This window comes from Mauremys reevesii, linkage group 1, assembly GCF_016161935.1.
Source record: "Mauremys reevesii isolate NIE-2019 linkage group 1, ASM1616193v1, whole genome shotgun sequence".
Lineage (NCBI taxonomy): Eukaryota > Metazoa > Chordata > Testudines > Geoemydidae > Mauremys > Mauremys reevesii.
The window spans coordinates 52,183,613-52,200,014 of NC_052623.1; the positions used below are offsets into that span (position 1 = coordinate 52,183,613).

A 16,402-nucleotide genomic window follows, 5' to 3' on the forward strand; every position below is an offset into this window, starting at 1 on the left:
CAAGCACGCTGTCACTGCTTCACTTCTCCCGCCTCCCAGGCTTGCAGCGCCAATCAGCTTAGACGCTGCAAGCCTGGGAGGCGGGAGAAGTGAAGCAGCCACAGTGTGCTTGGGGAGGAGGCGGGGCAGGGGTGAGCTGGGGCGGAGAGTTCCCCTGCGTGCTGCCCCCCCTCTTACTTGCTGCAGGCGGCCCTCCCCGCGCTCCCCTGCCCCAGCTCCCTACACCTAAATGCCGGCAGCGACCAGGGCGGCCGAAGATCCGGCAGCCGTGGTTGCTGCTGAAGAAAATGCCGCCCCCCAAATCCTAGTGCCCTAGGTGACCGCCTAGGTAGCCTAAATGGTTGCACTGGCCCTGTTGACAAGCAAACTCATAAATCATTCTCTGCTTCCAGTCGGGACCTGAACTTTAGGTAATAATTGGAGATATACCAATCTTCTAGAACTGGAAGGGACCTTAAAAGGTCATCAAGTCCAGCCCCCTGCCTTCACTAGCAGGACCAATTTTTGTCCCAGATCCCTAAGTGGCCTCCTCAAGGATTGAGCTCACAATCCTGGGTTTAGCAGGCCAATGCTCAAACCACTGAACTATCCCTCCCCGCTTTGTCATCATTGCTGTCATGGTAGAGAATGATGCTTCATATACTGTATATATGTTGTTGGGAAAGGTAGCAACACTTTCATTGCTTCTGTAACTAAAACAGGAACAGTTGGCAAAAACTGACAAGGTGTTTGTTCCTGAAACTTAATTTTCAGCGTGTGCTCACAGGATAGTTCAAGCAGCTCCTGTTCTACTTTTTCCACTCAGAAGGCAAGATCACATAACAAAAGTTGAGAATGGATCCCGAACCCAATCGTATTCTTCCATGTTTATATTTTTAAAGTAAACTCTGAAATACTCTGCCAAAGTTGAAAGGTGAGCAACAATCCTGTCTCTCACACTGTCAGTTGTTAACGCTTGTACAATATGAGTATTATGGCATTGTTCATGCACCATGGAATATGTGGTGTAAACAGAAATAGATTTGTCGATTTTAATCATTAGGCAATGCAGACTAAGGCAACATGTAACTGTTGATAGTGGGGGGGGGCACAACTTAAAGGTTTTGGAGGGGCACAGGATCACCCCACACAGGGCCGCCCAGAGGATTCAGGGAGCCTGGGGTTTTTGGTGGTGGGGGTCCTTTCTCTCCGGGTCTTGGGGGTACTTCGGCGGCGGGTCCCGGAGCGAGTGAAGGACCCGCCGCCGAAGACCCGGAGCAGAAGGAGCCCCCGCCGCTAAACTGCCGCCGAAGACCCGGAGCGGAAGGAGCCCTCGCTGCTGAATTGCCGCCAAAGATCCAGAGCGGAAGAAGCTCTGGGTCTTCGGTGACAGGTCCTTCAGTGCTGCTGAACACACCCAGATTGAGGGAAGGACCTCCTGCCGAAGACCCGCCAAAAACTCTCATGGGGGCCCCTGAAAACTCTCGTGGGGGCCCCTGCGGGGCCCAGGGCAAATTGCCCCACTTGCCCCCTCCCGGGCGGCCCTGACCCCACACCTCACCTCTGGATCTAACAGAAGTTTTCAAACTGTGGACTGAGCCTGTGCAGTGATGCCCTGATCTGACTGAGTAAGGAGGGGGTCAGCTGTGCTGTGTGTAACCCTCATATGCCTGCTGCACACACTGCTGAGTGTGAAAGGACAAAGGCATCTGGGTTAGACCCTACGTACCAGGCTCTACAGGCCTGGCTCCTCCTCATTGGAATGGCCCAACTGGAGCTGTGCTGTGAGGCATCAGGAGCTGCTGTCTCACCCTCCTGTTACCCAGTCCACATGGCGTGGGGACTCAGACCTAGCGCTGCGAGTAAGAAACTGATCTGAATGCAGAGTTACGGTCAGATTCTTTAACACATGGTGATCAGAAGACTGCCTTCTCTCAGGCTAGGCTCTGCTCCCTGAAATGCTGATGTAGCAGGGGAGAACAGTGGTGTTTCTCCTTGGCTAACTGCTTCCTGCTTGTAGAGCCAATGGTTGTGAGACAACCCCTTCTGATGGCAGGGGGAGGGAGAGCTCTCTTCTGCAATAATGCTGCAATTTTTGCTTGCGCTCCCTCAAACTAAACAGGCTGGGTGGCCTCTGAGGGAGTCATGGGGTGGAGATCATACTTGGAGGTGTAATTTTTTTTGGTAATGTTTTGCAGACCCCCTATGCACTCTCTAAGGACCCCCTGGGGTCCACAAACCCCTGTTTGAGAACCGCTGGACTAGAGAACACCAGACTGGAAGAGGTGGTAGGGTAAAAGAATCTCTGCAATGTTGTGGCCAAACCTGGGGGTGGTGCTCCAGCAGTGAGCATGCCGTGTAACCAAATGTTTTCAGGATTAGCGGTTCGTAAAGCATTTTGAAGATGTAAAATACTATATAAGTGCTACCTATTATTAAATAGCATAAATAATCTACTGTGCATGGTAAGCAATCTTCTGTGAGGAACCATAACGCAACATCTTCTGTTCAGAAATGCATATGTCACATTCTCTTTACTACTATTAATTTATTGGCAGGCTTTGATTTCAATCTCCTAAATCTCTCTTGACATTGCGCTGGCTTCATTGCGCTGGCTTCAATTTTTCTTTCTATATTTCTCACTCAACTGAGGTTGCTGCAGTTGGATGGTGCTGTGTTGATTGTAGAGCATTTGGGATCCCTCTGGATCTTATTTGAATTTGCATGGGAACCTTTCGTCCCTCTCCCTTCCCCAACAACATGAAGGTTGCTTTGGGCTTTATAGCCAAAATTCCTGGAAGGCTTTCTTCCTAAAATGTTGTTAGTACTGCATAATGCTAGCCAGGTGACAGGTATTTTATACACACTGTGGAAAACTGCACAACACAAGAAATCCTTAATGGTCCCAAAGGACAATATTTAAACTTCATCCAAGTTCTCAGTCAAGTGGCGGAGGAGAAAAACAAGAAGGAGACAAGGGGTTTGATTCTTCATTGCTCTGCACTTTGTGCACTCACTTATACCAGGAGGGTTCCCAACTCTCTAATTGCTGAAAACCGGACCCCCTGCTCCGCCTTTTCTCCCTGGGGCTCCTCCGTGTCCCTTGCTCCTCTCCCTCCTCCCCCTTCCTTGTGCCTTGTGGCTGGATGGATCCTCTCCAACTCCCTCCTCTCCCCCAGCCCCTCCACACAGCTGGGCTCTCTCTGCTTACAGGAGCTGCAGCCTGACAGAGTCTGCTGCCTGCCCGCCCATGAGACACAGGTAGGAGGTGGCCCTGATTGAGCAGAGGCTGGCATGGGTTGATGACCCAGCACCTCTCCTCCCCGCCTGCGGTAAATGGACTTTTTGTGTCTGATCAGTGCATCTGACCAGACAGTGCTAGGCCCCCTTTTTGACTGGACTTTTCAGCAGTAAACTGGGCTCCTGCCTGGCAACGCTATTACCTATGCAAAGCAAGTGTTAAACTGACGGGGTAGCATTTTTTCAGAAAATTTGCGCTGGTGTAAAATGACTACGCACAGTGCAAGGCAACAGAATCAGGCCCAAGGTATTCTTAGAAAGAAACTTAAGTTTTAAAAATTGGCCACCAAGCTGATCCTACTTGAGGGAAGGAATATCAGACCAGATGGTCTTTTCTTCTGCCAAAGATTTAGATTCTCGCAGCCAGTTCTATAGATTCCCTGCTTTTGGATGAACTAACTCTTGGGAGAGGATGGGGAGGGGAGGAAAGCATTCAGCCACAGATGGAAAATAAAAGTAAAACCAGGAGTAGAAAATGAAGAACTGAAAGCTTATTGGCCTAAGCTTTCTACCTTGTCACTATTCAGCATCACCAGCACTTAGTGTGGAAATTCATTCATTCAGGTATTTATTCATGTTTAAAAAAGCCCAGATTAATTTTCTGACTAATTATGCAGCCAGCTGAAGAGCTACTGTGGCCCACAGATAGATTACAGGACTGCAAGTCAGGAAACCTAGGTTGTATTCTTGGTTCTGTCATTGACAGTATTACTTTGGGCAACTCACTGAGTCACTGCCTTAGTTTCTCTCAGTCCAATCCTTGGGTCCAGCCAGCATGCAATTAGCACAGGGTCTGAGAACGATACAACCGTAGGTGACGCTGTGCCCTCTTTGTCCTCCAACCCCTTCTGTGAGCAGGTAGGGGCTGGTGCAACTTACAGCAGCCTCAGAGCTGCTTTATATTGTATAAGCTGGTAATGGCTCCCTCTGGACCATTTCATAGCTGAGGATTGCCAGAGTGCTTACCCCTTTCTGCCCCAACATACCACCTATGCCTGGGAGCGGATGATATAGAATCCACTGCTAGGTGTTTTTATCACATTTCTGACCCCTCTGCGTTGCTCAGACAGCACAAATGAGCCACTTCAAGGGCCAGAATCTGGCCTTCTGTTTATAAAACTGTGATAGTAATGTTTACCTATGTTTGTAAATCCCTTTGTGATCTCTCTGTTATATATGTATGCCCCCTTGTCCAGCGTTGGCTTGGTGGGCATATCTACATATCATGTAGATGTTTTACAAGCCCCTCGCTCATCCCTTCTCTTGGATTATTAATTCTTGAAGAAATAGCTGCACATCTGAGCTATGCGTGCAACTTTTCAATGGTTGCCCAGGTAATGTTTTTAATGTTGATTTTGCAGCTCACCTGTTTTTTTCTGTTTGGAGAGTTCATTATGCCATTTCACACATTGCCTAGAATTTGGCCCATCCACTTTAGGGATTATTTTTCTTTTTTCTCAAGCATTAGATACTTGCTACCATCCCTACAGGTTGTGGTACATTTCAGAGTAGCTCCTTCTGCAATAATACTTCTACATTCTGTATTTAAAAGGAGTCAGATGGCTGCCAGGCCCCACATTTACTCCTCAGCCCATGAAAATGTCACTTTTCTCTTTTTAAAATCTTCACCTAACAGAAAACAAAGATCTATTTGTCCTCCAAAATAGGGCCCACAACAATTTGACAGTCCCAGCTCCTAGGCCAGGAGGAGATTTACAAACAACAAATAGTAGGTTTATTGAAGTCATAGGTAAATCTTTCGTATACCTGTCATCATTTAATGCCCTCATCCTGCTAGCTCTGTTTTTTGTGAAGTAACTAGTGACTGAATATCATGACAAAATTCATGGTCCATTTTTGTAAATTTCACGGTCATAGCATTTTAAAATTCTTGAATTTCACTGTTTCAGATATTTAAATCTTAAATTTCATGGTATAACAAAGCATGAATATGTATTTTAAAATGGCAAAATATAAACCTGTAAAGCCCTTAAGACTCAGCATTTCTCAAACTGTGGGACTCGATCCAAAAGGGGTCACAAGGCTATTGTAGGGGGGGTCACAGTATTGCCACCCTTACTTCTGTGCTGCCTTCAGAGCTGGGGGTTGGAGAGTAGTGGCCTGACTAAATTGTAACAAACATGATTGTATTGTGGCCCACAGTCTTTTCCCCACACCCCTTGCCAAGTCAGAATCCCGACTCTGTCACTCTGAATGTAGAAGTGGGGCCCACAAGGATTTTAAAAATTAATACTTGCCACTCCAGGCTTGTATTAAACTCCCAAGGTTACAGCTTTTCTCTGACCTTGGCTTGGTAAACGCTGCCAGCACCCAAATGCAAACCCACCCCCCCTTTTAACTCAGGAAGGAGCACTTGGGAATTCCTCCCTGTGGAGTACCCTCAAGCCCTTTCACACACCCCTCCAGAGAAAGAAAACAAAGGAAATTAGCTGTGGCTACCAGCTAATCAAACCACATGCACAAACCTCTTAGGACACCAAAAATCCAATCCTGTTCTTAAAAAAGGTAAACTTTATTAAAAACAAAAAGGAAAAAATACATTTGGAACTTAAGCTTTTGGACTTGAGAGCTAGTTAGCTCAAGCTCCGTTAGTGCAAGTCTGTCTGCACAGGCCGGGAGGCTCACTCCCAGCTGCAGCATAGTCATATCCTATATGTCCATGGCTAGGGCCCTCACTCCTGGAGTCATGTGACTCTGTCAGACTCTCAGCTTTTTTTTTTTTTAAAAGCATGTTTCCACCTCTCATTGTTCCCAAGAAAAGTTTGAAAACATGAGTGAAGGGCAAATGATGTAGTGATTTCTGCCCGAGTTTGCAGACAGCTTGAAAATAAAGCTCTGACAAAGATGAGTTTCCTCATTCACCTCCAACGCTCCCTGCTCTGGGGTACCCTACCTAAACCACTCCAGGAGAAGACTGTATATGTGGCAGGAGCCCACTCATCCAATCAGACCCAGTCCATTTTCTGGGTCAAGTGTAGGGTACTGCACTAGAGTGAGATCCCTGCTGCCAATTCTGAGGGAAATATAGCCCCATGATGCTGTCCTTACCTCCTTGTAAAGAGGAGTGGGGTCCCACCTGCCAACACAACACCAACAGGGGATAGGACTATGATGTGGGAGCTACAGAGGCAGAGCCCTGGAGGGCCCCGAGCCTAGCACCACAGACTGATGTAATCTGGTCCTGTAGACGGGTGGCGGGTATTTCTAGTAAGAAGCTGGCTGCGCTGCTGACTGCAGAGCTGGGTGGCTGGACAGTGGCAGCTGCTGTCTGAGGCCCCAGCTCTGCAGGCAGCAACCGAGAAGGGTGGCAACACCATAACAGGCCATCCTTACTTCTGTGCTGCTATTGGCGGTGGGTCTGCCTTCAGAGCTGGGCTCCTGGCCAGCAGCCGCCGCTCTCCAGCTGCCCAGCTCTGAAGGCAGCATCACCACCAGCAGCAGCGCAGAAGTAAAGATAACAGTAACGCAACCCCCTTCCAATAACCTTGTGCCCCTTCCACAACTCCTTTTTGGGTCAGGACCCCTCCAGTTACAACACCATGAAATTTCAGATTTAAATAGCTGAAATCATGAAAGTTACAATTTTTAAAATCCTATGACAGTGAAATTGACCAAAATGGATATTGAATTTGGTAGGGCCCTATATGAGTAGGCTTGGCAGAATTCAATTTTTTAAAAATTTTGATTGATAATGTATATTTCAGTTTTTTCTATTTTTATATATTTACAGAGTTGTGGGAAATTATGGGGGTGTCACACAAGTAATTATTTAATAGCCATTGATGTTGTTTCAAAAATTTAAAGCTTTATAACCATTAAAACACAAATTGTCAATTTCACATCAAAATATACAAAGTAAATATCCTTAAATCAAACTAAGTTTTCATGCAGCATTGTTCTTACTTTGCCTATCCATAACTTTTGATTATCATTGATGAAAATATTTTTCATCAGTTTGTGTGTGTGTGTGTGCAGTGAAATCAATGTATACTGACACTTAGGAATACAAAATCTAATCCTTCCAAGCCTAGTTATGAGTGAAAGTTACTAGGTGTCTGTAGAGGAACGATCTGTATGGGAGCTGCTCCCTGCTAGGTATCTGTGGAGGGAGATCTGAGGTGCATACGGGGATGCTGGATGTCTCTGCTTGGTGGGACTGGTGTGTGTGAGGTGCTGGCGGTGTGGTGGGGAGTTGGATGGTGGTGTTTCTAAGTGGTGCTGAGGGATGTGTATGGGGGGGGTGAGTGGAGGGAAGTTGGATAGGGGTGTAGGATGACTTTGGGGGGAGTGAAGATGTGGGGGGTGTCGGATGGGAGGGTTTCTGAAGGGAGTGGGGAGTAGGATGGAAGTGTCTATAGGGCGAGTGTGCAGAGGTGTCTCTGGGGAGATGTGGGAGAGTAGTATGCAGGAGATCTCTGGTTGAAGTATGGGGAGTAGGATGCAGGCGTCTCTGGGGGGAGACGGTGTGAGGATGCTGGGGTGTAGGATGGAGGTGTCTGGGGGAAGATGAGAGGTGTGGGGAGTAGGATGGCGGTGTCTCTGGGGCGAGAGGGTGTGAGGATGTTGGTGTACAGGATGGGGGTGTCTAAGTATGGGGAATAAGATGGAAGTGTCTGGAGGGGAAGGGTATAAGGATGTTGGGGTGTAGGATGGGGGGTCTCTGGGGAAAGGGGAGAGGTATGGGGAGCAGGATGGAGGTGCCTCTGGGGAAAGAGTGTCTGAGGATGTTGGGGGTGTAGGATGGGGTTTCTGGGGGAAGGGAGAAGTGTGGGGATTAGGATGGAGGTGTCTCTGGGGAGATGTGGAGGAGTAGGGTGGGGTGTCTCGGGGGTGTGTGGGGTGCAGGATAGGGGGCTCTAGGGAAAAGGGAACGTGCGGAGAGTACGAAGGGAAGTGAGGAGATCTGTGTTGGGGGGGTCTCTGCAGGAGGGTGGAGTCGGTGAGCCAGGCTCGTCAGCCGCTGGGCGTGTGGAGCTCCGTGGGGCCGCCCTGCCCCCTGCCGCCCGCTAGATGGCGCCTCTCACGCGCCGCGGCGGCTCTCTGATTCCTGGCGCCCGGTTGCGCTCCAGCGGGGCGGGTTGGCGGCGGCAGAAGCACCACCCTGAGGCCGCTGGCTTCAGCTCCTGCCGCAGAGGGAGGCGGGGAGCCATACGCACCACTCCGCTCCCCTCCCCGCGCGGGCTGCGGCCGCTGCCAGGATGCCTCGGGAGCGCGGCGGCGGCTGCTGGCTGCTCCCCGCGCTGCTGCTCCTGCCGCCGCTCTGCGCGCCGGGTGAGTGGCCGGGGGGTTCGGTCTGCGCGCTGTTGGCGGGGGAGAGACCGGGCGGGGGCGGCACCGGAGCTGCGGGCGGGAAGTGGCCGCGGAGGGACGTTCCCCCTTCCTCGAAGTTTGTTGGTGGGATGGGCTGGGAGAGGAGGGAGCAGCCGCCTCCCCGGGCCCCCGCACGGCGCCCTCTGCCGCCCGCCGGCCGGAGGCTGCTCGGACTCGGACCGTCCCGCGCCGGGCGGGAGGCTCTGTGGTGAGGGCCGGGAGCCCTTCGCCTGCCGCCCGGGGGTGCTGCTGGCCGCGAGCGCCGGGGCGAGGTAGGGTCCCGCGCTGCTCCCTGGACGCTGGGGAAGGGACCGCAGTCTTCCTTAGTTAGTCTGGTGGCCGGCGGGGGAGCCTCGGGGGTGCCTCCTCCCCCGCAGCCCCAGCCCCAGCCCCGCGGGCTGCGGCGGGAGGGGTCGCCAGGGCCGGGGTTGTGCCTGGTGCTGTTTGTGAAGTGCTGGTGGTTGCGTAGAGGCTCAATCACAGAGAGAAAGGTCCTGCTGGGGAGCCCCAGCGCTGTGCGGGACCAGGGAAACCTAGACCAGCCCTGACAGGTGTTTCTCCAGCCTGCTCTTAAAAACCTCCTTTGAGGGGGATTCCACAACCTCCAGGTAGAGTCCTAGAGAAATTACCAACTCTTAAGGCTGGATGGGGACCCAGACAGGTAAAAGTCAAGTGTTTTAAAAACTAAATAATTCTTACATCTATTCCAAATCGCCGTTTAGGCCAGGGGTGCTGCAGGGCTTTTAGGATGTGTGGAGCACCTCTTAATACAGAGGAGTGTCATGGAGCATCTCCCCATCTATCGGTATTGCAAGGAGCAATTGCTAACGTGAAAAGGGAAATGCTCTCTCAGTATTAATGTGGTTTACCTGACCTGTAATATGGGTTTGGCAGATGGGAGAATAAAAGAGGAGAGTTTAGTCCCATGTGAGCAGCCGACTTTCCACAGCCCAGTGGTCTGTGTACCACAGTTTGGAAACCACTGCCTTGGATGGGTAAAAATGAAAGACTCTTCCAAATCTAATTTTTTTTCATTAGTTGTGCTCTGAAAACATTTCTCTCATCTTGGAGAATAACATAGCATTGTCAATTTGTTCTTAACCAACCTTGATATCTGGTTCCTTTTCACTAGCACAATTTTGGGGTTGCAAACCCTGCAGGGGAATATTTAAATATAAACAAACTTTAAACTGAAATAAAAATACTGATTTTTTTTCTTGTAAAATTTATCTTCCTCACCAAAATAACTGCATTTTGGGGTTATACTATCTCACAGTCTCTTTTTAAAGCCATATTTCAATCCCTCTCAGGATAAAGGATTTTGTTTAACTGTAAATATCTCACTGAAAGAGTTTTCCCGATGAAGGTGAATCACCCTTCCTCCAAACTGTCATCCCAGCCTTAGAATAGAAGCTTCAAGTTTATTGATGTGTAAGGGGAAACAGTCAGTTTAAAAAAAAAAAACCTTAAAAATTAATTAACTTCAAAAGGGGGAGAGGGCAATGGAATTGTAGGTGTGTGGACCCAATTAAAGTCAATGGGTGTCAGTATGGGTTTAGGGATGTGCTCTCATGGAGCTCATTGGAGGATCCGAACCTTAGTTTGCATAGTCTTAGAAATAGCCTTTTCTTTTATGCTAAGAGCAGCCTCTTCTTTCACAAGCATCCTGTGCTTTTGAGATGGCAGAGGGAAAGTTGAATATTTCTCAACAGTGTTAAACATTCTTATCCATTGCCATTTTACAAAAAATGGGTAAAGGTAATTAGATAGCTTAGAACGTTCTTCTACCAAACGTATTTGCTGGTAACATGCACAGTGTAGAAAAATATTTACATAGTTTTATACTTAGTCTTATGCTCAAGACTTTTTCATAAAGAAGCACAATAGAATGACCCCCTCCTCCACACAAAAAAACCCAATCTTATTTTTCATATAAAGAGATTGTGTACATAATAAACAATATAAGGAATCAAGTATCAGAGGGGTAGCCATGTTAGTCTGGATCTGTAAAAGCAGCAGAGAGTCCTGTGGCACCTTATAGACTAACAGACGTATTGGAGCATGAGCTTTCGTGGGTGAATACCCACTTAGTCGGATGCATCATGCTCCAATACGTCTGTTAGTCTATAAGGTGCCACGGGACTCTTTGCTGCTTTTACAATATAAGGAATAATTTTTAATAGTTTAAAATGGTGACTTCAGCCTGAATATTTTTTCATGCATGTCTCAGTTGCTTCTTTAAGGGGCTAATCTAAAAAATTAAATGTGACTTGTTTTAATTGCCTTACATAATGTTTGGGGTGCTGGAGCTCACAGTACCCCTCAAAACTCTGGCCTAACAAGTTTGTAGCACTGATGAGACTTTGCTCTTTACTGGTTAGGTTAGAAGCCTTTGAAGTTAATAGGGCAGTAGCAGTCAAGAAAAGCTGGTATAAAAACTTCAGTGTAAATAGATAAAAGACTGATTTATTTTGCCTCTTTACTGCTCCTGGGTTGTCTCAGTATCGAAGACCCCAATCTGTCTGAGTAACAACAGCAATATAGATGTTACCTTGGGAAACATATGAAGCCATAAATTCTGGTGTGCTGTGAGAATCTGACAAAAGCAGAAAAATAATACGGGGCACCAAAAGAGAGATCCGGGCTGAAAGGATCTCTTTCATTAAATGATAATTAGTAAAAGTCCAAGGAGTCCCTGTCTTGCATGCTGTACCTACAAGAGGTGGTAATATCAGCTGTTTCAGCATTCTAAACCTAGCTGTTCCCAAGTATTTAAAATTTTTGAAAACTGTTTATTGACCATGTTTTTTGACATATGTAAACAATAACACATGAAAAGACTCTCATAAGATAAGGGATAATATCACAGTTTTCCCTTAGCTTGTTAAAAGACTTTTGCAAAGCATCTCAGCTGGAAAGACTCCCGTTGATTCAAAGCTCCCTGAAGTCAGGCCCTCAAAGAGGAAGATACAATAAATGTTTTTTAGTCCCTTGGTATATGCTTTAGTATGTTCTGGTTATACTATGCTTTTGCTCTTACAAATGTTTTAAAATATTTATAACTTAAATGAAAGATTTTTACTCATTTTAAGTGTGTGGAAGCGCCTCTTGTTTCTAAAAGGGAACACTTAAAATGTTGTTCTTTACATTTACATTATTATAGAATCAAGGTTCATAATAGTCTGCTGTTTACCCGTTGAGCAATGGAAAAGATAAGTGAGAGCTTTCCCTCTCCAATACTATCTGCCAGTGACCTTTCCCATCCCAATTTTCGTCATTGTAATGGGGAACTTTAGAAAAAGATCAATAGTAATTAAAAGCGATTATTTTACTTTCCCGGATTTCAATTTCCAATTTTGGTGGAAATGGGCTGAAAACCAAGGAGTCTGACTTTTTCTTCTGATTCTGGTTTCCATTTCTGTTATCAAAGGAAACAGATATCATAGTGGTAAAAGTGAGGACAGGGTTTTAAATGTCTAAAAGTGCTCTGCTCTCCTTTACCTTATTCAACTTCAGTTACTATGGAAGTAGAATCAGAATGGCTACTGGTAGCTAGCCAGATAGGGAGAGGACTGAACTTGACATTTTCAACTTATGGCTGATTGCTGTACAAATCACGTAAACAACTACAGGTGCCAACCAGGTCAAAGTCTACAGTACTTGAAATATGAAAAATGTGAACTTAAAATAGCAGGTAACACTTATGTGATTTCCTTACTATTTTTTTTTTAGACAATTGTAAAGATTGCCTGCAAGGTAAATTGGTTAATGAGTTTGACTTATGTAGTTTCTCTTGGTGCCTCCACAACTGGAACATTCGCTAGCTAATCAAATTCTTTTCATAATTTTATGATGATCATGTAACATGGTAACTATTCAGAGGGGTGCGTGTGGTATATGTATATTGGTTGACAAACATTAGGGGATTGGAAATGTTTCTGGAATTGGGAGGGCAGAGTGGGCATTTAGGTCCTTGTGAGTTTGGAGAACCCAATAGGTCTCTTCTGAGAAACTTTAAATGAAACATACTGCAATTGTCTGAATTTGTGACAATGTTTGGAGAAAGGCCACTGTTATTGTTGTTATATGTACTGTGGTGGTGCCTAGGAGCCCCAGTGTTGGACCAGGACCGCATTGGCACAGAACAGTCAGACAGTCCCTACTTCAAAGAGCTTACAGTCTAGTCTGCTGGGCTCTGCCTTGTGCCTTCTTTTCAGAGCACTGAGAAATCTACCTAGGGAGTGGTTCCTGAGTATTAAGAAATTCTCTGAGCAGTCATTTTCTACTGATTGTCTGCCAAAAGATAATTCAATATTTGTGCATGTTAAACTCTGAAGCCACTAGTGGCCTATGTGAAAGTCTTCCCAGTTCACTTAATACAAAGTAAATTTTTGTGCAAAGTAAAGGATACAAAGTAAATTTTTGTGTTTATCTGTGAAAAGAGCAGGGCTGAGAATGTAAAATTATCAGGAATAAGGATAGTGACATATTTAGACTACCAGTGTCATTACTCTTCTGGACTATGTCCAAAAAGTGAATTTTGGTGGCCATAGAAACTGCATATGAGTGTGTCCCAGGTGAACAGCAGAAGTAGGAGATGGGAATAACAGATTTAGCAAGGCGTGTGGGATCCACATACCTTTTGACAATATAAAAAAAGAGATTTATAACCTACTTCATCTCTATATAACCACTTAGATTTTTTTCTGTGCTGTCAAGGATATAGTACAGTCTAGGTCTTTTTTCCAGGTTTGCTGCGTAAGCTTTGATTTGTTTCAAGGATCCTGTAGATTTATAAAATATTAATCTCAGAAGTTGTGTTGCATGAGTTATTTAAAGGTTTGAGAAAGGAAGTATTTCTTTTCAGTCTCAGTTGCATATTAAAGTCAGATCTCTTTATGCAACCCCTCACCAGCATGTTAAAAATCGAGAATAATGAAACTCAATATTTATGTTGCAGTCATGCAATGCAACACAATTTACCTGGTGATACATCTTCAAGTTAATGCCTTGCGAATATTAAGTTTTCCAAAAGATGATTTCTTGCATTGATCTTGAAATTAGAATTCTGTCAAATAGAGGATATGGAGCTGTTTTGCCTATGCAAAGTATTCCTTGTGTAGTGCTCCAAATGCAGTTATTTTGATTCATGCAGTGAATAGAAGATGAGGTTTTGAGGTTTTCAGAGAGGTATTATATTAGTGTTTGGCAATGTCTGTATTAGTGAGCTTACAGCGGCACAACTGAACCAACGCAGCTCTCCCGCCAACATAGCGCTGTTCACACCAACGCTTCTGTCGGTATATCTCATATCGCTCAGAGGTGTGTGTTTTTTCACACCCCTGAGCGACATAAGTTATACCGACAAAAGTGGTAGTGTAGCCTTTGTTGTTCATTAGAAAACACTGGCGTTCTCAAAACACATTGTGTCCTTTCAAAATAGAAGTGCAAAATGATTTCTTAGTTTCTGATTTGAAAATAAATAACATTGTGCGGGTAGATCCCTGTACTAATGGAGAGTCCCATTGAATCCCATGTGTCCTCCCATGCGTAATCCCTGAAAGAACTGGGGTCTGAATCAAATAAAGTCTTCCCCCTTAGATGTTTTGGGGTGACTGTTTACCAATGTTTTCTTGTCTTCACTGGTATGAGTTAGAGATTAGTTTCAACAGTAGCTGGGATGTCGTCATGAAATACAGCTCTTAGATATTTACTGACAGTTGGGCTCCAATTTAAAGGGTACGGGACTATGGATAACCAGAGATGAAAAAGCAAAAGAGTTGGGACAATCCTGCCTAGTCCTTCTCCTAAATTACAAGATACCTAGTGGGGATACTGTTTACTAGTATTCTGTCTAAGTAGATTAAAAAATGAATAGCTACTCTTTATAAAAAACTTAATTCCAAACTATATATGTTTAAAAGCTGCAATAAGAAACTTCATCTGACCCAGTAGAAGGCTTTGTCAGTGTCAAGGGAAACAGTAATTGTGTATAAGTGACTAGGCTGAGTGGAGTCTTTGGAGCCTTCCTTAAATTATAGCAGTTTTGGTTCAGAATACTCTTCACTTCTCTGTCACCTTTAATTAAAAAATCTTAACAATCTTTACAGCACCTCAGCCCCCTAAGATAAATATCCCCATTTTACAGGCAGGTAAACAGAGACATAATTGGCTAAAAGGTTACATTGAGAAGGGAGCAGAAAAATTAATTTTTCTTCTAAAGTTTAAGTATTTAAAATTTGAAAAAAATATTTTTATGAATGTGGACATGTGTGCCCCTAAGACAGTTTTAACTTACCAATGGGCGGGGACTCAAGATAATATTAGGTCAGTCCAAATTGGGAGCCTGGGCCTCAATTCATCCCTGCTAATTTCTAATTGGACCTTCTTCCCCCATGCATTAGAAACCGCTATACTGCTGCTCACAGTATGTGACCAAGAAATATGATGGCCCTCTTCGATTATGACAGTTTTATGCCAGCTCCTGACAGTATTTCAGAGAGTTTGTGTATGAACTCGCCTTCACGCTGGATCTCCAGTGGGTCTTCTCTAATAAACACAACCCTTAACCTCAGGGTAGAGTGAAATCTAGGTCCTCCCATATGATAGCACATTGTACTATCATCTGAATCATTGGACTGGCCAGATGTTTTTTCTTTTTTTAATGAGATTTATTTTGACTTGAAGCCAAAATCAGTTGGCCTCACATCAAAGAACAATTTTCTGTTCAGAAATGTATGATAACAAAATTGTCAGGCTACAGCAGTGCAGCTTCTCAAACAGCAGATTGTCTAATGGTTGAAAAGATTATCACAAATATTCTCCACATTAAGTGACTCTATTACCTAAATTGCTTTCTTGTCCTATATAGACTGTACTTTGTCCAATGCAATGATCAACTACTGTATTTTGAAAAAATATTTTTTTTTTTTTGCTTTTTTTCCCCAGCTTTGGCTATAAGTGTAGCTGCTGAAGATGCAAAGGAACAGATTGAGCAACTGGTATCACAGGTAGTAAATTCTAATTCTGTCCCAACAGTAATGTACCATCTAGATTATAAAATCTTTGGGGCAGAGACTGTGGGTAAAATTCTGACCCCTTTGAACTCAGTGTGAGCTTTGTCATTGACTTCATTGGAGCCAGGACCTAATGCTGTCTTATTTTCTCTGAGGCACCAAGCACGTCTCCACTTTTCTAGAGCCTCTATCTTACAGCTTTTCCCACCCAAAGTTTTCTTAGAATGACCACATCTAGTCCTATATTGATTTTATTCATTTCAGTCCCTTTCTTAAACTGGATCTAATATATTTTTATATTTATATTTTCAGAGTTATGCTTTTTATTTCATTTAACACATCCGTTTTTCTAACAGAAATCTTGTAAAATTTGTTTTACAACTTAGACATAAATTTAGTATATATACAATTATAAATTGGTGTATGGAAGTCCCCAAATCTGTGTTGCTGAGACCTGCAATTGTCAAATTCTTCCATTTTGTAGTACTGATCATATATTGTGGTAGCTGCTTTCCTACTCTGTCTTCCTCTTCCGTCTTGCCAGTTGGTTATGTCAGTTAAAGTCTTTCATTATCACATGTTTAGGTAGGTTTTTTGTACAGTAAGCAGAGTGCTTTGGCATGACAAGGAGTCACTCTATAAATAAAATTATTGTACAGCTCTACCCTGATATAACGTGACCCGATATAACACTAATTTGAATATAATGCGGTAAAGCAGTGCTCCGGTGAGGGGCAGGGCTGCACACTCCGGTGGATCAAAGCAAGTTCGATATA

General features: G+C 44.9%; 1 protein-coding gene across 5 annotated transcripts in view; it reads left to right on the forward strand.

The window, feature by feature from the left end:
* Positions 1-16,402, forward strand: part of B3GLCT (beta 3-glucosyltransferase) — a 160,581-nt gene that overhangs the window by 10,587 nt on the left and 133,592 nt on the right. Inside the window, exons 1-3 of one of the 5 annotated variants that reach the window (XM_039533750.1) lie at positions 9,124-9,271; positions 12,127-12,304; positions 15,559-15,620. In XM_039533750.1, coding sequence (XP_039389684.1) covers positions 12,205-12,304; positions 15,559-15,620 — 162 coding nt within the window. In that variant the 5' untranslated portion in view covers positions 9,124-9,271; positions 12,127-12,204. Of the gene's footprint in view, positions 1-9,117; positions 9,272-12,126; positions 12,305-15,558; positions 15,621-16,402 lie in introns of those variants that run through there. The other 4 variants (XM_039533749.1, XM_039533767.1, XM_039533757.1 and 1 more) reach the window with 4 other exon arrangements.